The 23964-nt window shown below is 38.8% G+C and overlaps 1 protein-coding gene across 1 annotated transcript in view; it reads right to left on the bottom strand.

Moving 5' to 3' along the window:
* NUP35 (nucleoporin 35) overlaps positions 1-23964 on the bottom strand; it is a 67338-nt gene that overhangs the window by 13593 nt on the left and 29781 nt on the right. The window contains exons 6-7 of the mRNA XM_053698541.1: positions 21556-21625; positions 21346-21474 (exon numbers count right to left, since the gene is read on the bottom strand). Of these exons, the coding sequence (XP_053554516.1) occupies positions 21346-21474; positions 21556-21625 (199 nt within the window). The remainder of the gene's footprint in view (positions 1-21345; positions 21475-21555; positions 21626-23964) is intronic.

Genomic DNA, 23964 nt, shown 5'->3' with positions numbered 1-23964 from the left:
GGGGGGAAGCTACACTACAGAAACGTTAAAAAAATGTACAACAAAAACATTTTTTCTTATAAACTGGGTACTGGCAGACAGCTGCCAGTACCCAAGATGGCGCCAATTAAGTTAGAGTGGGAGGGTTATAGAGCTGTTTGGGGGGGATCAGTGAGGTTGGGGGCTAAGGGGGGACTTTTACACAGCAGCATATTTAAATATGCTTTTAAAAATACCACCAAAAAACAAATATAGCTTTTATTTTAGTACTGGCAGACTTTCTGCCAGTACTTAAGATGGCGGGGACAATTGTGGGGTGGGGGAGGGAAGAGAGCTGTTTGGGAGGGATCAGGGGGTCTGATGTTTCAGGTGGGAGGCTGAGCTCTACACTAAATCTAATATTAACCCTGCAAGCTCTCTACAAGCTACCTAATTAACCCCTTCACTGCTAGCCATAATACACGTGTGATGCGCAGCGGCATTTAGCGGCCTTCAAAATACCAAAAAGCAATGCCAAAGCCATATATGTCTGCTATTTCTGAACAAAGGGGATCCCAGAGAAGCATTTACAACCATTTGTGCCATAACTGCACAAGCTGTTTGTAAATGATTTCAGTGAGAAACCTAAAATTGTGAAAAATGTTACGTTTTTTTTAATTTGATCGCATTTAGCGGTGAAATGGTGGCATGAAATATACCAAAATGGGCCTAGATCAATACTTGGGGTTGTCTACTACACTACACTAAAGCTAAAATTACCCCAAAAAGCTCCCTACATGCTCCCTAATTAACCCCTTCACTGCTGGGCATAATACACGTGTGGTGCGCAGTGGCATTTAGTGGCATTCTAATTACCAAAAAGCAACACCAAAGCCATATAAGTATGCTATTTCTGAACAAAGGGGATCCCAGAGAAGAATTTACAACCATTTAAGCCATAATTGCACAAGCTGTTTGTAAATAATTTCAGTGAGAAACCTAAAGTTTATGAAAAAATTTGTGAAAAAGTGAACGATTTTTTTTATTTGATCGCATTTGGCGGTGAAATGGTTGCATGAAATATACCAAAATGGGCCTAGATCAATACTTTGGGTTGTCTACTAAAAAAAAATATATACATGTCAATGGATATTCAGAGATTCCTGAAAGATATCAGTGTTCTAATGTAACTAGCGCTAATTTTGAAAAATAATGGCTTGGAAATAGCAAAGCGCTACTTGTATTTATTGCCCTATAACTTGCAAAAAAAGCAAAGAACATGTAAACATTGGGTATTTCTAAACTCAGGACAATATTTAGAAACTATTTAGCATAGGTGTTTTTTGGTGGTTGTAGATATGTAACAGATTTTGGGGGTCAAAGTTAGAAAAAGTGGGGTTTTTTTCAATTTTTCCTCATATTTTATATTTTTTTTTATAGTAAATTATAAGATATGATGAAAATAATGGTATCTTTAGAAAGTCCATTTAATGGCGAGAAAAACGGTATATAATATGTGTGGGTACAGTAAATGAGTAAGAAGAAAATTACAGCTAAACACAAACACAGCAGAAATGTAAAAATAGCCTTGGTCCCAAACGGACAGAAAATGGAAAAGTGCTGTGGTCATTAAGGGGTTAAATGGACACTGAACGCAAACTTTTTCTTTCACGATTCAGATAGAGCATGTAATTTTAAAACAACTTTCTAATTTACTCCTATTATCAATTTTTCTTCGTTCTCTTGCTTTCTTTATTTGAAAAAGGCATCTAAGCTATTTTTTGTTTCAGAACCATGGAAAGCACTTGTTTATTGGTAGGTGAATTTACCCACCAATGAGGAAGAACAGTGTGTTCACCAAAAATGGGCCGGCATCTAAACTTACATTTTTGCATTTCAAATAAAGATACCAAGAGAATGAAAAGAATTTGATAATAGGAGTAAATTAGAAAGTTGCTTAAAACTGCATGCTCTATCTGAATCACGGTTGAAAAAAAAATACTGGATTCAGTGTCCCCTTAATATGTTCTCAATTATCCATCTACTGGAATGTATTAACCCTTGACGACGCATGTCGTACAGGGTACGTCGCACACAACCTGGTCTTAAAAGACCAGCGACGTACCCTGTACGACATAAGGGGTTTAAAAGCGCCTGGAAGCGATCCTGCTCGCTTCCAGATGCTTTCCGGTTATTGCAGTGATGCAATAACACCCCTTGGCCATCCGATGCAGAGAGAGTCACTCTGTGGCCCTCTCTGCACCGGACATCGGTGGCCGGTATCGTCGGTGGGTGGGAGCTGCAGTGGGAGGCGGGTGGGCGGCCAGCTATGACGTGGAGGGGACGGGATCGGGGGCGTGACCGTCAGGGGCGCGCGCACGGGGTGGAAGCGCGTGGGAACGGCTACACTACAGAAATGTAAAAAAAATAAGAAAGAGTGGGTACAAAATAATTTTAAACATACATCTAAGGGATCTGGGTGGGGGTGGGGGTGGGGGGAAGCTACACTACAGAAAAGAAAAAAAAAATTATTAGCAGGGTTTTTTGTAAACTGGGTACTGGCAGACAGCTGCCAGTACCCAAGATGGCGACCAATAAGGTAGAGGGGGAGGATCCTACACAGAAGCATATGTAAATATGCTAAAAAAATTAAAATACCTTATTTTAGTACTGGCAGACTTTCTGCCAGTACTTAAGATGGCGGGGACAATTTTGGGGTGGGGGAGGGAAGAGAGCTGTTTGGGAGGGATCAGGGGGTGTGATGTGTCAGGTGGGAGGCTGATCTCTACATTAAAGCTAAAATTAACCCTGCAAGCTCCCTAACAAGCTAATTAATTAACCCCTTCACTGCTAGGCATAATTCACGTGTGATGCGCAGCGGTATTTAGTGGCCTTCTAATTACCAAAAAGCAACTCCAAAGCCATATATGTCTGCTATTTCTGAACAAAGGGGATCCCAGAGAAGCATTTACAACCATTTATGCCATAATTGCACAAGTTGTTTGCAAATAATTTCAGTGAGAAACCTAAAGTTTGTGAAAAAATTTGTGAAAAAATGAACAATTTTTTTTATTTGATCTCATTTGGCGGTAAAATGGTGGCATGAAATATACCAAAATGGGCCTAAATCAATACTTTGGGATGTCTTCTAAAAAAAATATATATACATGTCAAGGGATATTCAGGGATTCCTGAAAGATATCAGTGTCCCAATGTAACTAGCGCTAATTTTGAAAAAAAGTGGTTTGGAAATATAGAAGTGCTACTTGTACTTATTGCCCTATAACTTGCAAACAAAGCAAACAACATGTAAACATTGGGTATTTCTAAACTCAGGACAAAATTTAGAAACTATTTAGCATGGGTGTTTTTTGGTGGTTGTAGATGTGTAACAGATTTTGGGGGTCAGTTAGAAAAGTGTGTTTTTTTCCCAATTTTTCCTCATATTTTATAAAAAAAAATTATAGAAATTATAAGATATGATGAAAAACATAATTTATGTAAGAACTTACCTGATAAATTCATTTCTTTCATATTAGCAAGAGTCCATGAGCTAGTGACGTATGGGATATACATTCCTACCAGGAGGGGCAAAGTTTCCCAAACCTTAAAATGCCTATAAATACACCCCTCACCACACCCACAAATCAGTTTAACGAATAGCCAAGAAGTGGGGTGATAAGAAAAAAGTGCGAAAGCATATAAAATAAGGAATTGGAATAATTGTGCTTTATACAAAAAAATCATAACCACCACAAAAAGGGTGGGCCTCATGGACTCTTGCTAATATGAAAGAAATGAATTTATCAGGTAAGTTCTTACATAAATTATGTTTTCTTTCATGTAAAAAGAGTCCATGAGCTAGTGACGTATGTGATAATGACTACCCAAGATGTGGATCTTTCCACGCAAGAGTCACTAGAGAGGGAGGGATACAATAAAGACAGCCAATTCCTGCTGAAAATAATCCACACCCAAAATAAAGTTTAATGAAAACATAAGCAGAAGATTCAAACAAACCGCTGCCTGAAGTACTTTTCTACCAAAAACTGCTTCAGAAGAAGAAAACACATCAAAATGGTAGAATTTAGTAAAAGTATGCAAAGAAGACCAAGTTGCTGCTTTGCAAATCTGATCAACCGAAGCTTCATTCCTAAACGCCCAGGAAGTAGAAACCGACCTAGTAGAATGAGCTGTAATCCTTTGAGGCGGAGTTTTACCCGACTCGACATAGGCATGATGAATTAAAGATTTCAACCAAGATGCCAAAGAAATGGCAGAAGCTTTCTGGCTTTTTCTAGAACCAGAAAAGATGAAAAATAGACTAGAAGTCTTTCGGAAAGACTTAGTAGCTTCAACATAATATTACAAAGCTCTAACAACATCCAAAGAATGCAATGATTTCTCCTTAGAATTCTTAGGATTAGGACATAATGAAGGAACCACAATTTCTCTACTACTGTTGTTAGAATACACAACCTTAGGAAAAAATTCAAAAGAAGTTCGCAACACCGCCTTATCCTGATGAAAAATCAGAAAAGGAGACTCACAAGAAAGAGCAGATAATTCAGAGACTCTTCTGGCAGAAGAGATGGCCAAAAGAAACAAAACTTTCCAAGAAAGTAATTTAATGTCCAAATGAATGCATGGGTTCAAAAGGAGGAGCTAGAAGAGCCCCCAGAACCAAATTCAAACTCCAAGGAGGAGAAATTGACTGTATGACAGGTTTTATACGAACCAAGTCTTGTACAAAACAATGAATATCAGGAAGATTAGCAATCTTTCTGTGAAAAAGAACAGAAAGGGCAGAGATTTGTCCTGTCAAGGAACTTGCTGACAAACCTTTATCTAAACCATCCTGAAGAAACTAAAAAAATTCTCGGAATTCTAAAAGAATGCCAGGAAAAATGATGAGAAGACACTAAGAAATATAAGTCTTCCAGACTCTATAATATATCTCTCTAGATACAGATTTACGAGCCTGTAACATAATATTAATCACAGAGTCAGAGAAACCTCTTTGACCAAGAATCAAGCGTTCAATCTCCATACCCTTAAATTTAAAGATTTGAGATCCTGATGGAAAAAAGGAACTTGCGACAGAAGGTCTGGTCTTAACGGAAGAGCCCACGGTTGGCAAGAGGCCATCCGAAAAAGAATCCGTCCATGCTGGAGCTACCAGCAGAACAAACGAGCATTCCTTCAGAATCTTGGAGATTACTCTTAGAAGAAGAACTCGAGGCGGTGAGATATAGGCAGGATGATACTTCCAAGGAAGTGATAACGCATTCACTGCCTCCGCCTGAGGATCCCGGGGTCTGAACAGATACCTGGGAAGTTTCTTGTTTAGATGAGAAACCATCAGATCTATTTCTGGAAGTTCCCACATTTGAACAATCTGAAGAAATACCTTTGGGTGAAGAGACCATTCGCCCGGATACAACGTTTGACGACTGAGATAATCCTCTTCCTAATTGTCTATACCTGGGAAATGAACCGCAGAGATTAGACAGGAGCTGGATTCCGCCCAAACCAGAATTCGAGATACTTCTTTCATAGCCAGAGGACTGTGAGTCCCTCCTTGATGATTGATGTATGCCACAGTTGTGACATTGTCTGTCTGAAAACAAATGAACGACTCTCTCTTTAGAAGAGGCCAAGACTGAAGAGCTCTGAAAATTGCACAGAGTTCCAAAATATTGATCGGTAATCTCACCTCCTGAGATTCCCAAACCCCTTGTGCCGTCAGAGACCCCCACACAGCTCCCCAACCTGTAAGACTTGCATCTGTTGAAATTACAGTCCAGGTCGGAAGAACAAAAGAAGCCCCCTGAACTAAACGATGGTGATCTGTCCACCACGTCAGAGAGTGTCGTACAATCGGTTTTAAAGATATTAATTGAGATATCTTTGTGTAATCCCTGTACCATTGGTTCAGCATACAGAGCTGAAGAGGTCGCATGTGAAAATGAGCAAAGGAGATCGCGTCCGATGCAGCAGTCATAAGACCTAAAATTTCCATGCATAAGGCTACCAAAGGGAATGATTGTGACTGAAGGTTTTGACAAGCTGATATCAATGTTAGACTTCTCTTGTCTGACAAAGACAGAGTCATAGACACTGAATCTACCTGGAAACCTAAAAAGGTTACCCTTGTCTGAGGAATCAATGAACTTTTTGGTAAATTGATCCTCCAACCATGATCTTGATGAAACAACACAAGTCGATTCGTATGAGACTCTGTTAAATGTGAAGACTGAGCAAGTACCAAGATATCGTCCAAATAAGGAAATACCAATACCCTGTTCTCTGAATACAGACAGAAGGGCACCGAGAACCTTTGTAAAAATTCTTGGAGCTGATGCTAAGCCAAACGGTAGAGCCACAAAACTGGTAATGCTTGTCTAAAAAAGAGAATCTCAGAAACTAAAAGTGATCTGGATGAATCGGAATATGCAGATATGCATCCTGTAAATCTATTGTAGACATATAATGCCCTTGCTGAACAAAAGGCAGGATAGTCCTTACAGCTACCATCGTGAATGTTGGTATCCTTACATAACGATTCAATATTGATAGATCCGGAACTGGTCTGAAGGAATTGACCTTCTTTGGTACAATGAAGAGATAGAATAAAACCCCAGCCCCTGTTCCAGAACTGGAACTGGCATAATTACTCCAGCCAACTCTAGATCTGAAACACATTTCAGAAATGCTTGAGCCTTTGCTGGGTTTACTGGGACACGGGAAAGAAAAAAATCTCTTTGCAGGAGGCCTTAACTTGAAGCCAATTCTGTACCCTTCTGAAACAATGTTCTGAAACCAGAGATTGTGAATGGAATTGATCCAAATTTCTTTGAAAAGAACGTCAACTGCCCCATACCAGCTGAGCTGGAAAAAGGGCCGCACCTTCATGGGGACTTAGGAGCTGGCTTTGGGTTTCTATAAGGCTTGGATATATTCCAAAGTGAAGAAGGTTTCCAAACTGATACCGCTCCTGAGGATGAAGGATCAGGCTTTTGTTCCTTGTTGTGATGAAAAGAATGAAAACAAATATTAGACCTAAATTTACCTCAGATTTTTTATCCTGTGGTAAAAAAGTTCCCTTCCTTCCAGTAACAGTTGAGATAAAAGAATCCAACTGAGAACCGAATAATTTATTACCCTGGAAAGAAAGGAATAGCAAAGTTGACTTAGAAGACATATCAGCATTCCAAGTTTTAAGCCATAAAGCTCTTCTAGCTAAAATAGTTAGAGACATATACCTGACATCAATTCTAATGATATCAAAGATGGCATCACAAATAAAATAATTAGCATGTTATAGAATAATAATGCTATGAGAATTATGATCTGTTACTTGTTGCGCTAAAGCTTCTAACCAAAAAGTTGAAGCTGCAGCAACATCTGCTAAAAATATAGCAGGAGTAGAGACAGCCCCATTAACCTTAGGGATTTTGTCCCAAACTCTAATCTGTCAGATGGCACAGGATATAATTGCTTAAAACGTTTTAAAATGAGTAAATGAATTACCCAAATTATTCCATTCCCTGGAAATTACTTCAGAAATAGCATCAGGGACAGGAAACACTTCTGGAATAACTACAGGAGATTTAAAAACCTTATTTAAAAGTTTAGTTTTAGTATCAAGAGGACCAGAATCCTCTATTTCTAATGCAATTAATACTTCTTTAAATAAAGAACGAATAAATTCCATCTTGAACAAATACAAAGATTTATCAGCATCAACCTCTGAGACAGAAACCTCTGAACCAGAAGAACCATTATCAGTATCAGAATGATGATGTTCATTTAAAAATTCATCTGAAAAAAGAGAAGTTTTAAAAGACTTTTATGTATACTAGAAGGAGAAATAACAGACATAGCCTTCTTAATGGATTTAGAAACAAAATCTCTTATGTTATCAGGAACACTCTGAGTATTAGATGTTGACGGAACAGCAACAGGTAATGTAACAGTACTAATGGAAATTTTATCTGCATTAACAAGTTTGTCATAACATTTAATACAAACAACAGCTGAAGGAACAGATACCAAAAGTGATACACTTAGCTTTGGTAGCTCCAGCACCAGGCAGCGATTTTCCTGAAGTATCTTCTGACTCAGTTGCAACGTGGAACATCTTGCGATATGTAATAGAAAAAACAACATATAAAGCAAAATTGATCAAATTCCTTAAATGACAGTTTCAGGAATGGGAAAAAAATGCCAGTGAACAAGCTTCTAGCAACCAGAAGCAATAAATAATGAGACTTAAATAATGTGGAGACAAAAGTGACGCCCATATTTTTTTAGCGCCAAATAAGACGCCCACATTATTTGGCGCCTAAATGCTTTTGGCACCAAAAATGACGCCACATCCGGAACGCCGACACTTTTGACGCAAAAGAACGTCAAAAATGACGCAACTTCCGGCGACACGCATGACGCCGGAAACAGAAAAAATTTTTGCGCCAAAAAAGTCCGCGCCAAGAATGACGCAATAAAATGAAGCATTTTCAGCCCCCGCGAGCCTAACAGCCCACAGGGAAAAAGTCAAATTTTTTAAGGTAAGAAAAAATGATTGATTCAAATGCATTATCCCAAATATGAAACTGACTGTCTGAAAATAAGGAATGTTGAACATCCTGAGTCAAGGCAAATAAATGTTTGAATACATATATTTAGAACTTTATAAAAAAAGTGCCCAACCATAGCTTAGAGTGTCACAGAAAATAAGACTTACTTACCCCAGGACACTCATCTACATGTTGTAGAAAGCCAAACCAGTACTGAAACGAAAATCAGCAGAGGTAATGGTATATAAATAAGAGTATATCGTCGATCTGAAAAGGGAGGTAAGAGATGAATCTCTACGACCGATAACAGAGAACCTATGAAATAGACCCCGTAGAAGGAGATCATTGAATTCAAATAGGCAATACTCTCCTCACATCCCTCTGACATTCACTGCACGCTGAGAGGAAAACCGGGCTCCAACCTGCTGCGGAGCGCATATCAACGTAGAATCTAGCACAAACTTACTTCACCACCTCCATAGGAGGCAAAGTTTGTAAAACTGATTTGTGGGTGTGGTGAGGGGTGTATTTATAGGCATTTTAAGGTTTGGGAAACTTTGCCCCTCCTGGTAGGAATGTATATCCCATACGTCACTAGCTCATGGACTCTTGCTAATTACATGAAAGAAATAATGGTATCTTTAGAAAGTCCATTTAATGGCAAGAAAAACGGTATATAATATGTGTGGGTACAGTAAGTAAGAGGAAAATTACAGCTAAACACAAACACAGCAGAAATGTAAAAATAGCCCTGGTCCTTAAAGTAAAAGTAAAGTTCCTTGGTCAGCTATGCACATTTATCTAGGCAACATCAAAATAATATAACTTTCATTCATCAGTTTTTTCACAGTAATAGATAAATACCTTTTTCGCCGCATATAAACTAATAATTTCGTTATTTTCAATTCAACCCGTTTTTCAAAACATAATGAACTTCCTGGTCACGTTTTCTTTATCCACCAATTGACTTTCTGGCCGATCGGCAGCCGTGAAGCTACGTCATACTACGATACAATCAAGTGCGCATGCGCTAAATCTATGCAAAACTAGATTGTATCCGTCGCGCGTGCACAATTCGCGCATGCGCACAGCTACTTTTCTTTTTCATCCGCAATAGTAATCATTTGAGACGGCTGCTCCCAGGCAATATCTAAGAGCCTATTATTAGCGATACTATTTAAAAGCAAGTAGTTTTTTTACCAAGTATTCATTGAGTGCTATGTTGCAAAATAGTTTGACGCATGCGCGTTGAAAATTTACTCTTCATGTATCGTGAACACTCATTTGGACTACGTATAGAGCGGGTGTGACCTCTATACGTAATGGATATAAAATACCGGAAGAGGAGGGTGGGAGGAGCGACGAGGATAACGGTAGGGAAATTAAAGTAATAAAATATAAAGTATGGGAAAGAAATTGAAAAATGGCCTTGTCCTTAAGGGGTTAAAAGGTTTACAAATAGCTCCTTCAACTTTATGTTCTCATTTAAAATAACTGATTCTGCCCATTGTAACTTTCCCATACTGAAAAATTCTAAACTTAATTTTCTGGTTACAAAAATAAACAAAGAAAAAAAAAACACACACAAAAAGAATGTTTAGATAAAATACTCAGTGAAGGGGCCGTGAAAGATATATTAAAATGTTAATTTTCTATTCTTCTCTAAGTACAGGCCCTTTTAGACAAGAGTAATATAGAAGAAAATTAGGGCTTTGTGTAAATACTTAGATAACACAGTATCAAGATCAGCTCACTTTATTGGGTTATGGTTTCAGTTAGCAGAAGTTATTTCATATACAAAAAAATACCTACAGGAACAATGTCCCATACATTTTAAACTCTGCAGATGGTATAACGAGTATTTGGAAACATTAAAAAGAAACATTTTACAGTACACTGTCCCTTTAACAGTTTTCATGCAAAATAAAATATATTAACATTTAAAATAATGCTCTTTAATACACCTAATGGGATTTTTTTCTTCTAAGTTTGATTTAGACTTATTCATATTACCCCAAGCAGAGCACACAAATGGAACCCACAAATTGAAAATTCATGTAAAAAATGTAGGGAGGTAGTTCCTAATATTCTTCATATGCTATTTGCATGTCCAAAAATATGCCAATTATGGGGAAAGTTGAATTCATACTCATCAAGTTTGAGGGAAAGAATCATAACAGAAGAAAACATTCTATTCTTAAACAAAGCACCAAAGTGGGGTACAAGGTATAAATTTATCCAGTGGTTAATTGTTTTAATTTGATCATTTATTTTTAACAATTGGATTAACAAAAGAATTCCTCGATAGAATCAATTTAAAAATAGATTGATCAAAACAAGTCATTCTGGAGGCCCATGACACTAAATTTTATAAACTTAATGGGATTAGGGTTATAGGAAAGTATGGGGAAATTTATTTTCTATATGGGGATTGACCTCCAGTCAAGAATAAATCAAATCCTTCCAGTATGTAACTCTGATAACTGAATTAGCTGAGAGACTAGAGAGGTAAGTAAGATTAGACTACCCTCCCCCTCTTTTCTTCAAGGTGCTTGCTTGATTTCTCTTAACTCTGCTCTGTTAAGATTTCTAATGGTATATCCACAAGGATTCGTGTATTATAAATCTATGTATTTTTCATTTTATTTTAACCTTTAATTATGAAAGGTTTTTTTTTTTTTTTTTTTAAACTTTCATATCCCCATTAAATAGTAATTTCTTAAAAATTTATACCAACTTCACAGCCCATGTGGATTGTAAAACAGCTGCCCCTTCTACCGATGCTGTGACAGAAGCAGTTTGTATTTACATATCAATAAGGTTGTCAACTTTTTGACAACTGTATAAAGTGCTTAATGGACCAGTAAATACTAGTGATGCACCGAAATGGAAATTCTAGACCGAAACCGAATCCGAAAATCCAGGATGGACTTGGCCGAAAACCGAAACTGATACCGAAAATGTGTTTTTTCAAATTAATTTTTTAGTTTTTTTTTTTTTTTGCATAATTAGAGCCAATAACACTTTTATTGAAAGTAATACACTAAAATTGGACCAAAATATCTTAAAACAATAATATGCTACACAATAATTTTACCAAGAAAAAAAAAAAAGTAAAAAAATGCAATTTTCGGCCAAAATGTTTCCTAACTTAAAACAATTATAAATATCAATATACTGTATTCTTCATTTAGTTCTATGTAACAGAATCATATTTAACTGTTTTGTTTTTTTTTTTTTTAACAATTATCCAAATAAAGTATAGTCCTAGAAAACTCATTATATGCAGAACAGTAAGTCAAGTAATAAACTTAAACAGCAGCTTTAGGCTAGCATCAAATTTGAAACATGCTACACAATAATTTTACCGAAAATAAAAGGCAAAAAACGAATTAAAAATGGCAAGTTTTTTTAAAACTGCATTCTCTTATCTGAATCATGAACTTTAATTTTGACTTGAATGTCCCTTTAAGGTTAAAGGTGTATGATACAAAGCAGGAGCTTTACATTTTTGCAGTGGCTGCATTGCTCTATATTTCTGCAAAGTGCTTTTTAAATATATTTTGTGTAACTAAACTAGGGCTGCAACTAACGATTATTTTCATAATCGATTAATCGGCAGATTATTTTTTCGACTAATCGGATAAAAAAACAGAATTTATGTTTACCTGATAAATTACTTTCTCCAACGGTGTGTCCGGTCCACGGCGTCATCCTTACTTGTGGGATATTCTCTTCCCCAACAGGAAATGGCAAAGAGCCCAGCAAAGCTGGTCACATGATCCCTCCTAGGCTCCGCCTTCCCCAGTCATTCGACCGACGTAAAGGAGGAATATTTGCATAGGAGAAACCATATGATACCGTGGTGACTGTAGTTAAAGAAAATAAATTATCAGACCTGATTAAAAAACCAGGGCGGGCCGTGGACCGGACACACCGTTGGAGAAAGTAATTTATCAGGTAAACATAAATTCTGTTTTCTCCAACATAGGTGTGTCCGGTCCACGGCGTCATCCTTACTTGTGGGAACCAATACCAAAGCTTTAGGACACTGATGAAGGGAGGGAGCAAATCAGGTCACCTAGATGGAAGGCACCACGGCTTGCAAAACCTTTCTCCCAAAAATAGCCTCAGAAGAAGCAAAAGTATCAAATTTGTAAAATTTAGTAAAAGTGTGCAGTGAAGACCAAGTCGCTGCCTTACATATCTGATCAACAGAAGCCTCGTTCTTGAAGGCCCATGTGGAAGCCACAGCCCTAGTGGAATGAGCTGTGATTCTTTCAGGAGGCTGCCGTCCGGCAGTCTCGTAAGCCAATCTGATGATGCTTTTAATCCAAATAGAGAGAGAGGTAGAAGTTGCTTTTTGACCTCTCCTTTTACCAGAATAAACAACAAACAAGGAAGATGTTTGTCTAAAATCCTTTGTAGCATCTAAATAGAATTTTAGAGCACGAACAACATCCAAATTGTGCAACAAACGTTCCTTCTTTGAAACTGGATTCGGACACAAAGAAGGCACGACTATCTCCTGGTTAATGTTTTTGTTAGAAACAACTTTCGGAAGAAAACCAGGTTTAGTACGTAAAACCACCTTATCTGCATGGAACACCAGATAAGGAGGAGAACACTGCAGAGCAGATAATTCTGAAACTCTTCTAGCAGAAGAAATTGCAACCAAAAACAAAACTTTCCAAGATAATAACTTAATATCAACGGAATGTAAGGGTTCAAACGGAACCCCCTGAAGAACTGAAAGAACTAAATTGAGACTCCAAGGAGGAGTCAAAGGTTTGTAAACAGGCTTGATTCTAACCAGAGCTTGAACATCTGGCACAGCTGCCAGCTTTTTGTGAAGTAACACAGACAAGGCAGAAATCTGTCCCTTCAAGGAACTTGCAGATAATCCTTTCTCCAAACCTTCTTGAAGAAAGGATAGAATCTTAGGAATTTTTACCTTGTCCCAAGGGAATCCTTTAGATTCACACCAACAGATATATTTTTTCCATATTTTGTGGTAAATTTTTCTAGTTACAGGCTTTCTGGCCTGAACAAGAGTATCAATGACAGAATCTGAGAACCCTCGCTTTGATAAGATCAAGCGTTCAATCTCCAAGCAGTCAGTTGGAGTGAGACCAGATTCGGATGTTCGAACGGACCTTGAACAAGAAGGTCTCGTCTCAAAGGTAGCTTCCATGGTGGAGCCGATGACATATTCACCAGGTCTGCATACCAAGTCCTGCGTGGCCACGCAGGAGCTATCAAGATCACCGATGCCCTCTCCTGATTGATCCTGGCTACCAGCCTGGGGATGAGAGGAAACGGCGGGAATACATAAGCTAGTTTGAAGGTCCAAGGTGCTACTAGTGCATCTACTAGAGTCGCCTTGGGATCCCTGGATCTGGACCCGTAGCAAGGAACCTTGAAGTTCTGACGAGAGGCCATCAGATCCATGTCTGGAATGCCCCACAATTGAGTAATTTGGGCAAAGATTTCCGGATGGAGTTCCCACTCCCCCGGATGAAATGTCTGACGACTCAGAAAATCCGCTTCCCAATTTTCCACTCCTGGGATGTGGATTGCAGACAAGTGGCAGGAGTGAGTCTCCGCCCATTGAATGATTTTGGTCACTTCTTCCATCGCCAGGGAACTCCTTGTTCCCCCCTGATGGTTGATGTACGCAACAGTCGTCATGTTGTCTGATTGAAACCGTATGAACTTGGCCTTTGCTAGCTGAGGCCAAGCCTTGAGAGCATTGAATATCGCTCTCAGTTCCAGAATATTTATCGGGAGAAGAGATTCTTCCCGAGACCAAAGACCCTGAGCTTTCAGGGGTCCCCAGACCGCGCCCCAGCCCACCAGACTGGCGTCGGTCGTGACAATGACCCACTCTGGTCTGCGGAAGCTCATCCCCTGTGACAGGTTGTCCAGGGACAGCCACCAACGGAGTGAATCTCTGGTCCTCTGATCTACTTGTATCGTCGGAGACAAGTCTGTATAGTCCCCATTCCACTGACTGAGCATGCACAGTTGTAATGGTCTTAGATGAATTCGCGCAAAAGGAACTATGTCCATTGCCGCTACCATCAAACCTATTACTTCCATGCACTGCGCTATGGAAGGAAGAGGAACAGAATGAAGTATTTGACAAGAGTTTAGAAGTTTTGATTTTCTGGCCTCTGTCAGAAAAATCCTCATTTCTAAGGAGTCTATTATTGTTCCCAAGAAGGGAACCCTTGTTGACGGAGATAGAGAACTTTTTTCTACGTTCACTTTCCACCCGTGAGATCTGAGAAAGGCCAGGACAATGTCCGTGTGAGCCTTTGCTTGAGGAAGGGACGACGCTTGAATCAGAATGTCGTCCAAGTAAGGTACTACTGCAATGCCCCTTGGTCTTAGCACCGCTAGAAGGGACCCTAGTACCTTTGTGAAAATCCTTGGAGCAGTGGCTAATCCGAACGGAAGTGCCACAAACTGGTAATGCTTGTCCAGGAATGCGAACCTTAGGAACCAATGATGTTCCTTGTGGATAGGAATATGTAGATACGCATCCTTTAAATCCACCGTGGTCATGAATTGACCTTCCTGGATGGAAGGAAGAATTGTTCGAATGGTTTCCATTTTGAACGATGGAACCTTGAGAAACTTGTTTAGGATCTTGAGATCTAAGATTGGTCTGAATGTTCCCTCTTTTTTGGGAACTACGAACAGATTGGAGTAGAACCCCATCCCTTGTTCTCCTAATGGAACAGGATGAATCACTCCCATTTTTAACAGGTCTTCTACACAATGTAAGAATGCCTGTTTTTTTATGTGGTCTGAAGACAATTGAGACCTGTGGAACCTCCCCCTTGGGGGAAGCCCCTTGAATTCCAGAAGATAACCTTGGGAGACTATTTCTAGTGCCCAAGGATCCAGAACATCTCTTGCCCAAGCCTGAGCGAAGAGAGAGAGTCTGCCCCCCACCAGATCCGGTCCCGGATCGGGGGCCAACATCTCATGCTGTCTTGGTAGCAGTGGCAGGTTTCTTGGCCTGCTTTCCTTTGTTCCAGCCTTGCATTGGTCTCCAGGCTGGCTTGGCTTGAGAAGTATTACCCTCTTGCTTAGAGGACGTAGCACTTGGGGCTGGTCCGTTTCTGCGAAAGGGACGAAAATTAGGTTTATTTTTGGCCTTGAAAGACCTATCCTGAGGAAGGGCGTGGCCCTTGCCCCCAGTGATATCAGAGATAATCTCTTTCAAGTCAGGGCCAAACAGCGTTTTCCCCTTGAAAGGAATGTTAAGCAATTTGTTCTTGGAAGACGCATCCGCTGACCAAGATTTTAGCCAAAGCGCTCTGCGCGCCACAATAGCAAAACCAGAATTTTTCGCCGCTAACCTAGCCAATTGCAAAGTGGCGTCTAGGGTGAAAGAATTAGCCAATTTGAGAGCATGAATTCTGTCCATAATCTCCTCATAAGAAGAAGAATTATTATTGAGCGCCTTTCCTAGTTCATCGAACCAGAAACACGCTGCTGTAGTGACAGGAACAATGCATGAAATTGGTTGTAGAAGGTAACCTTGCTGAACAAACATCTTTTTAAGCAAACCTTCTAATTTTTTATCCATAGGATCTTTGAAAGCACAACTATCTTCTATGGGTATAGTGGTGCGTTTGTTTAGAGTAGAAACCGCCCCCTCGACCTTGGGGACTGTCTGCCATAAGTCCTTTCTGGGGTCGACCATAGGAAACAATTTTTTAAATATGGGGGGAGGGACGAAAGGTATACCGGGTCTTTCCCATTCTTTATTTACAATGTCCGCCACCCGCTTGGGTATAGGAAAAGCTTCGGGGGGCCCCGGGACCTCTAGGAACTTGTCCATTTTACATAGTTTCTCTGGAATGACCAAATTCTCACAATCATCCAGAGTAGATAACACCTCCTTAAGCAGAGCGCGGAGATGTTCCAATTTAAATTTAAATGTAATCACATCAGGTTCAGCTTGTTGAGAAATTTTCCCTGAATCTGAAATTTCTCCCTCAGACAAAACCTCCCTGGCCCCCTCAGACTGGTGTAGGGGCACTTCAGAACCAATATCATCAGCGTCCTCATGCTCTTCAGTATTTTCTAAAACAGAGCAGTCGCGCTTTCGCTGATAAGTGGGCATTTTGGCTAAAATGTTTTTGATAGAATTATCCATTACAGCCGTTAATTGTTGCATAGTAAGGAGTATTGGCGCACTAGATGTACTAGGGGCCTCCTGTGTGGGCAAGACTGGTGCAGACGAAGGAGGGGATGATGCAGTACCATGCTTACTCCCCTCACTTGAGGAATCATCTTGGGCATCATTTTCTCTAAATTTTGTGTCACATAAATCACATCTATTCAAATGAGAAGGAACCTTGGCTTCCCCACATTCAGAACACAGTCTATCTGGTAGTTCAGACATGTTAAACAGGCATAAACTTGATAACAAAGTACAAAAAACGTTTTAAAATAAACCGTTACTGTCACTTTAAATTTTAAACTGAACACACTTTATTACTGCAATTGTGAAAAAGTATGAAGGAATTGTTCAAAATTCACCAAAATTTCACCACAGTGTCTTAAAGCCTTAAAAGTATTGCACACCAAATTTGGAAGCTTTAACCCTTAAAATAACGGAACCGGAGCCGTTTTTATATTTAACCCCTTTACAGTCCCTGGTATCTGCTTTGCTGAGACCCAACCAAGCCCAAAGGGGAATACGATACCAAATGACGCCTTCAGAAAGTCTTTTCTATGTATCAGAGCTCCTCACACATGCATCTGCATGTCATGCTTCCCAAAAACAAGTGCGCAATAGAGGCGCGAAAATGAGACTCTGCCTATGATTAGGGAAAGCCCCTAGAGAATAAGGTGTCCAATACAGTGCCTGCCGGTTATTTTACATAATTCCCAAGATTAAAATAATTCCTCAAGGCTATGGAGTATAAAATATGCTTATAGATAAATCGATTTAGCCCAGAAAATGTCTACAGTCTTAAAAGCCCTTGTGAAGCCCTTTTTTTCTTTCTGTAATAAAAATGGCTTACCGGATCCCATAGGGAAAATGACAGCTTCCAGCATTACATCGTCTTGTTAGAATGTGTCATACCTCAAGCAGCAAAAGTCTGCTCACTGTTCCCCCAACTGAAGTTAATTCCTCTCAACAGTCCTGTGTGGAAACAGCCATCGATTTTAGTAACGGTTGCTAAAATCATTTTCCTCTTACAAACAGAAATCTTCATCTCTTTTCTGTTTCAGAGTAAATAGTACATACCAGCACTATTTTAAAATAACAAACTCTTGATTGAATAATAAAAACTACAGTTAAACACTAAAAAACTCTAAGCCATCTCCGTGGAGATGTTGCCTGTACAACGGCAAAGAGAATGACTGGGGAAGGCGGAGCCTAGGAGGGATCATGTGACCAGCTTTGCTGGGCTCTTTGCCATTTCCTGTTGGGGAAGAGAATATCCCACAAGTAAGGATGACGCCGTGGACCGGACACACCTATGTTGGAGAAATACATTTTTCCTATATTTAAAAATAAAATCCACATACTTGGTGTTATAAATACAAACTTCAGACTAAAACTTTACAATAAAACAACTGTTGGTCCAATTTTTTAAGCAACAGAACAAATTTTTATAATTAAGCAAAAAAACAAAACACAAACTGTTTGAAAAGAGGTCTAAGTAGAAAGAGGTAGACTATCACTGTTTATAACATTCTGTTATTTACTCAGAAACTTTGCATTGAAATGCAAAAATGTCAACACATGTCCACATGCTCCTGGGCTGAGGCTGGCTCTCTTTTTGCAGCTATTTTTCCTACAGCAGAGAAGAGGCGCTCAGATTATGTGGAGGTGCCTGGGATGCATAAATAGAGTTTTGCCAATTTCACCAAGGTGGGCTATTCATCTTTGTTAGTTCTCCACCAATGCAAGGGGTCTCTCAACAAAGTAAGCCTGCACTTTATTTTAACATAAAATATGTTGAATATCTATATGCAATGGTAAATAACCATCTATAAGGTTAGGGGGGGGGATATCTAGTCTACTCTTAAAATGACAGATATATACTTAGAGGTTGAATTTGGTACATATTCCAATTAATTAAAAAAAAAAAAAAAAAAAAAAAAAAAAAAAGGGGCTAAAAACTATGAGGCCTATTTAACAACGGTCTTGCGGACCTGATCTGACAGTGCGGATCAGGTCTGCAAGACCTCGCTGAATGCGGAGAGCAATACGCTCTCCATATTCAGCATTGCACCAGCAGCTCACAAGAGCTGCTGGTGCAACGCCGCCCCCTGCAGACTCGCAGCCAATCGGCCACCAGCAGGGAGGTGTCAATCAACCCGATCGTACTCGATCGGGTTGAATTGTGGAGATTCCTGTCCGCCTCATCAGAGCAGGCGGACAGGTTATGGGAGCAGCGGTCTTTAGACCGCTGCTTCATAACTGCTGTTTCTGGCGAGTCTGAAGACTCGCCAGAAACACGGGCCCATAAGCTCCATACAGAGCTTGATAAATGGGCCTCTATATATCAGTAAAAGGACACAGCCTTACACATTTATCTATAGAGAGTGCATATATCAGGAATAGCAAGCAATCTGCTAACATTTGTGCAAACTGATGGCTTTTGTTATGACTTGATGTGCACTATTATCTATCTAGGGCTAGGTGTAAATAACAAGCTCGGCACTATATCATGCAATGAATAAAATAAGGGTCATCATTTGGATTGTTTATATAAAATCAGGTGATTTGGGACTACCAAAATCACCTGATTTTATATAAACAATCCAAATGATGTCTCCTATTTCATTTCTGGGTTGCACATAAGAGGAGTAGTTGTAAACTAAAAAAAAGTGAAAAGTAAGATGTCTGTAGACGTCCTTTAGACTAAGGGCCTAACCATAAAACACAATACCATGTGCAGTAGCTCACTGGAGTAAAGCAGCTGGTGCTGTGCACAGACCAACTAATCGCAAACCAACTAATCGATTATGAGATTAGTTGACAACCATTTTGATAATCGATTATGCTGATTAGTTGTTGCAGCTCTAAACAAAAAAATTATTGCAGCAATTTTTTTGTTCTGGATGCAGAGAGCATACAATTTTAAACAACTTCACAATCTACTTTTGTTATCAAATTTGCTTCATTCTCTTGATATCCCTTGCTGAGGGAGCATCAATGTACTACGAGGAACTAGCTGAACACATTGGGTGAACCAATGAAAAAATGTGGATATGTGCAGACACCAATCAGCAGTTAAAGGGACAGTAAGCCTAGAAAATAGTGCAGAATTATATAACATTAGTGCTAGCTTTATGTAACATAATATTGCCGCTGGAATTTTTATTAGAGGGTTTTTCAGATCCACCCTCTGTGCTCTACTGAGCGGGTCTGGTTTCCCTCTGAGCGCATCTGGGCAGCTGTCTAGTCACAGCCCGGCCCAATCGCGCCATTACACTCAGCTACATTGAGTGTAATGGCATGATCGGGCCGAGCTGTGACTAAACAGCTGCCCAGATGGTCTCAGAGGGAAAACCAGACCCGCTCAGTAGAGCACAGAGGGTGGGTCTGAAAAACCCTCTTTTTTAATAAAAATTCCAGCTGCAATATTATGTTGCATAAAGCTAGCACTAATATAATGTTATATAATCCTGCATTATGTGCAGAATTACATAACAATATTTTCTAGGTTTACTGGCACTTTAAAGCAACACTGTACACTAGATTTTCTTTGCATAAATGTTGTGTAGATGATCCATTTATACAGCCCATCTGGGAGTGTTTGTAAAAATGGTTAGTTTTTCTTATTTAACAACATTTTCAGACTCCTAACCAAGCCACACATTTTTAGATGCATACAGATGTCCACAGATTCCTGCAGCTCCTTTTTGTGTACTTTGTCTTTTCATATGCAGGGAAGGGAGTGGGAGTGTCTGCTGTTCCAGTTTTCAAGCCCCTTTCACTGGGCGTCCCAGCCTAATATCAACAGTGCTAAACTGGGAGCTTCTAAGTAAGTTTTTAAAAGGTTTTATAATGTATTTGTAGATCAGTATTTCTCACTGGTTTCAAACCCATCCTCAGGTCTCTCCAACAGGCCAGGTTTTCAGGATTACCTTGGACGAGAGCATATTCTTTATATTAGTGTTTATTACATGCAATTATATAAAAATTGGAGTACACTGTGCCTTTAAATTCAGTAGTGCATTGCTGCTCCTGACTACCAAGGTATGTTTTTAACAAAGGATACAAAGAGAACAAAGCAAATTATTTTCTTTTCTAACAATTGGAAGGTTATTTAAAATGACATGCTCTATCTAAATCATTAAAGTTTAATTTTGACTTTACTGTCTGTTCAAAGGGACATTAAGCACAACTTTTTTTTCCATAAATCAGAGAATACAATTAAAGACAACATTCCAATTTACTTATATTATGTAATTTGCTTCATTCTTAAGATATCATTTGTTGAAGAAATCACAATCCACATGGACGAGCCAAACACACAAGGCATCTTTGTGCAGCCACCAATCAGCAGCTACTGAGTCTATCTAGATATCCCTTTCAGTAAAGGATATCAAGAGAATGAAGCAAATTAGATAATAGAACTTGGTAAATTAGAAAGTTGTTTTAACTGCACATGCTCTTTCTAAATCACGAAAGAAAAAAATGTGTTTCATGTCCCTTTAAGGGGCGTATTATCCAGGATATTTGTTAATGCACAGTACTTTGAAAATTCTGATAAATGGAGTGTATTGGTCATAGTAGTATTTCCGAAATAGCCAATCCTACCTTATCAATGCATGGTTTCACTCCAATCATTATGCATTCACCAAAGATCCTTCCATCTTTACTTAACGCCTTCCTAGCTTGTAATTTAGACTGATATTGAATGTGCATCCAGTTTCCAGTGTTTGACATCTGTAAGTGCAAATGTAGTTATTACCAGATAATATGTATCATCAGTAAGAAGTCATTTGAAATTATAGAAAATGACCTTACCACATGCTTTATTATATTTCCATATTGGGAAAACTGGAGTAAAATATAAGAAGCAGAGGCTTGAGGGAACCTACAACACAAAAACACCCAATGTATTTAGTAAATTGACATTAGGTCATGTTAATCATTTTAACAATGTTTGAATCCTATCCAAATAATTTTAAATAATGCATGGAAGAACATATAAAGAACAACATTTCATGTACTGAATAAACTATATTGACATGAATGGGGTTTTGTTTTTGTTTTTTAACAAAAAAAACCACAAAAATAAAACCCTTTTCATGTAGAAAGTTATTTTGAAAGATCTGCAACAATTCTCTGGATCATCCAATGTGAAACACGTTCCTAACTAAAAAATGGAGAACGGACGCATACAATAAGACTAAGTTATGTACTATAAGTGCTATGGGACTATACAGGGAGACTAGCTGGGCTGGAGCTTTAAATAATGCAATGTGCATGCTCTTGATTTACTTATAGAGCAGAAAATGTGCAGCTTAAATTGTTGGTAAACTCAAGCTTATTCATTTTAATACTTTGGATGTACTCCTCGATATGTGCATAGTGATGCCTGAATTATTATTTATTTATTTTTTAAATAAACTTTTTCCAATGAAAATATTACTTTTTAAAGCCGCTCCATTACCTGTGCCCCAGCCGCCTCTGAGAATTTCTGTAATCTCGATTTGACAGACAGGTGATTCGTCCATAGGGCCTGCACCATACGCCCTATGTCAGTCTAGTATATGCTTGCTCCCATGCTGGCAATTTAAAGCAGAATAGCCAGAACAACAACTGTACAAATGCAGTTTTAGCTCCGATCTCACTGCTGCTTACAATGAACCATGAATCTACCTGTCAGTAGCGATTCACTGTTCACTGCAGCGGTGAAAGCGGCACGTGTTTTTTTTTTCCCCTTCTAAAATGAAGGGCTGAAGGCTGTGCTAAAGAGACCCCCCCCCCCCCCCCCGCCATGGACCGCCACAACTCCCCCTCACTGTCTGCTTATAATCAATAAGGAATATGTAGCACCTTATGAATAAAAAAATATATAAAATGTGCTTTTACTTTAAAAATACCTGTTTTAATGACAATAAACTGGCTGTTTATAAAAAGGAAAAACAAAACAAAAAAAAAAAAAAAACACGTGCCTTTTGACAGGAAGATTCACTGTTCACTAAAAGCAGCGGTGAGATCTGAGCTAAAACTGCATTTGTACAGTTGTAGTTCTAGCGATTCTGCTTTAAATCACAAGCATGGGAGTGAGCATAAACCAAAAGTTTTGAGAATGACACAAGTATCTCAGGCATCTAAGCAGCTACAGACCCCCAAGACCCACCATTGGAAAGGTAATCGCCTAACCTTTCCAATGGTGTAAGTCTTGGGGATCTGGAAAACGATATATAAAAGTAAAAAAAAATTAAAATTAAAAACAAAACCTTCAATCACCTTAGCACCCAGGTGGGAAAGTGCTTAGCACTCAAAGGGTTAAAACACTACATCATTTTTATATTTATGTTATTTTATATTTGTTATTTCCATATTGAAAGTTGGCTTTCAAGGTATTCTAGTGCCAATGTGTTTGCACAACTCTCTTTTAGATACCTGCAGTGTAACCAAAGTTATAAAATTGTATCACCAGTATTAGAGGGAGGTGCATGCCATTAACTGCAGAGCCAGTTTCACCCCTGTGGTAAGCGGTTTTGGAGTTTTTAGATGCTGCTCATATTTTAGCCCCACTGTAGCTCAATATTTAGTTAGAGCCACTCATAATCCCCCTCCTCCCAGCAGATTCAAACTATACCATTATTTTATGTAAATATAATCGCAGAACTCTACAACAAAATGTATGAGAAGGTCTAGAGATATTAAAATAATAAGGTTGTAAATATATAAAAAAAAAAAAAATTGTGTACATCCCCCACTAACCTCTGTAGTCCAAAGAAGATTTTGGGTATAGTTATACAAGTTAGATGAGCACATGGGGCTCCCATGATTCTCTACTCCAATAAATGCATAAGTGATACTTGGCTGTTACATAATGGTTCTATATTAAAAGAGGGGCTTTCTGGGGTCTCCGTGGTCTTTTTAATGGCCTGTTAAAAGTATATTTTATGTGTTTCCTTTGGAAGAAATATGTATTTTGGCAGTTTCTGCTCAGTTGCTCTGCAGATCCTAAGCGGTACTTTAAATATGTGTTTAATGCAGTTGTGGGATATTGATACAATTACATACGCTAACAAATTAGAGCAATTCATTTTATCACTATAATGGCCTTTTAACTATTTTTTGTTTGAAATGGCCTTTTTTCACCTATTGTATCTTTACCTACTGAAAATTTCAATAGTTAAAAAGGGACATTAAACACAATATAAATCATTGCTTGAAGTATGTATTTAGAGTAAA

Source organism: Bombina bombina, chromosome 1 (genome assembly GCF_027579735.1).
Source record: "Bombina bombina isolate aBomBom1 chromosome 1, aBomBom1.pri, whole genome shotgun sequence".
Classification (NCBI taxonomy): Eukaryota; Metazoa; Chordata; class Amphibia; order Anura; family Bombinatoridae; genus Bombina; species Bombina bombina.
Note: the sequence above shows the minus strand (reverse complement) of the source record. Positions and strands in the feature narration are given on the sequence as shown.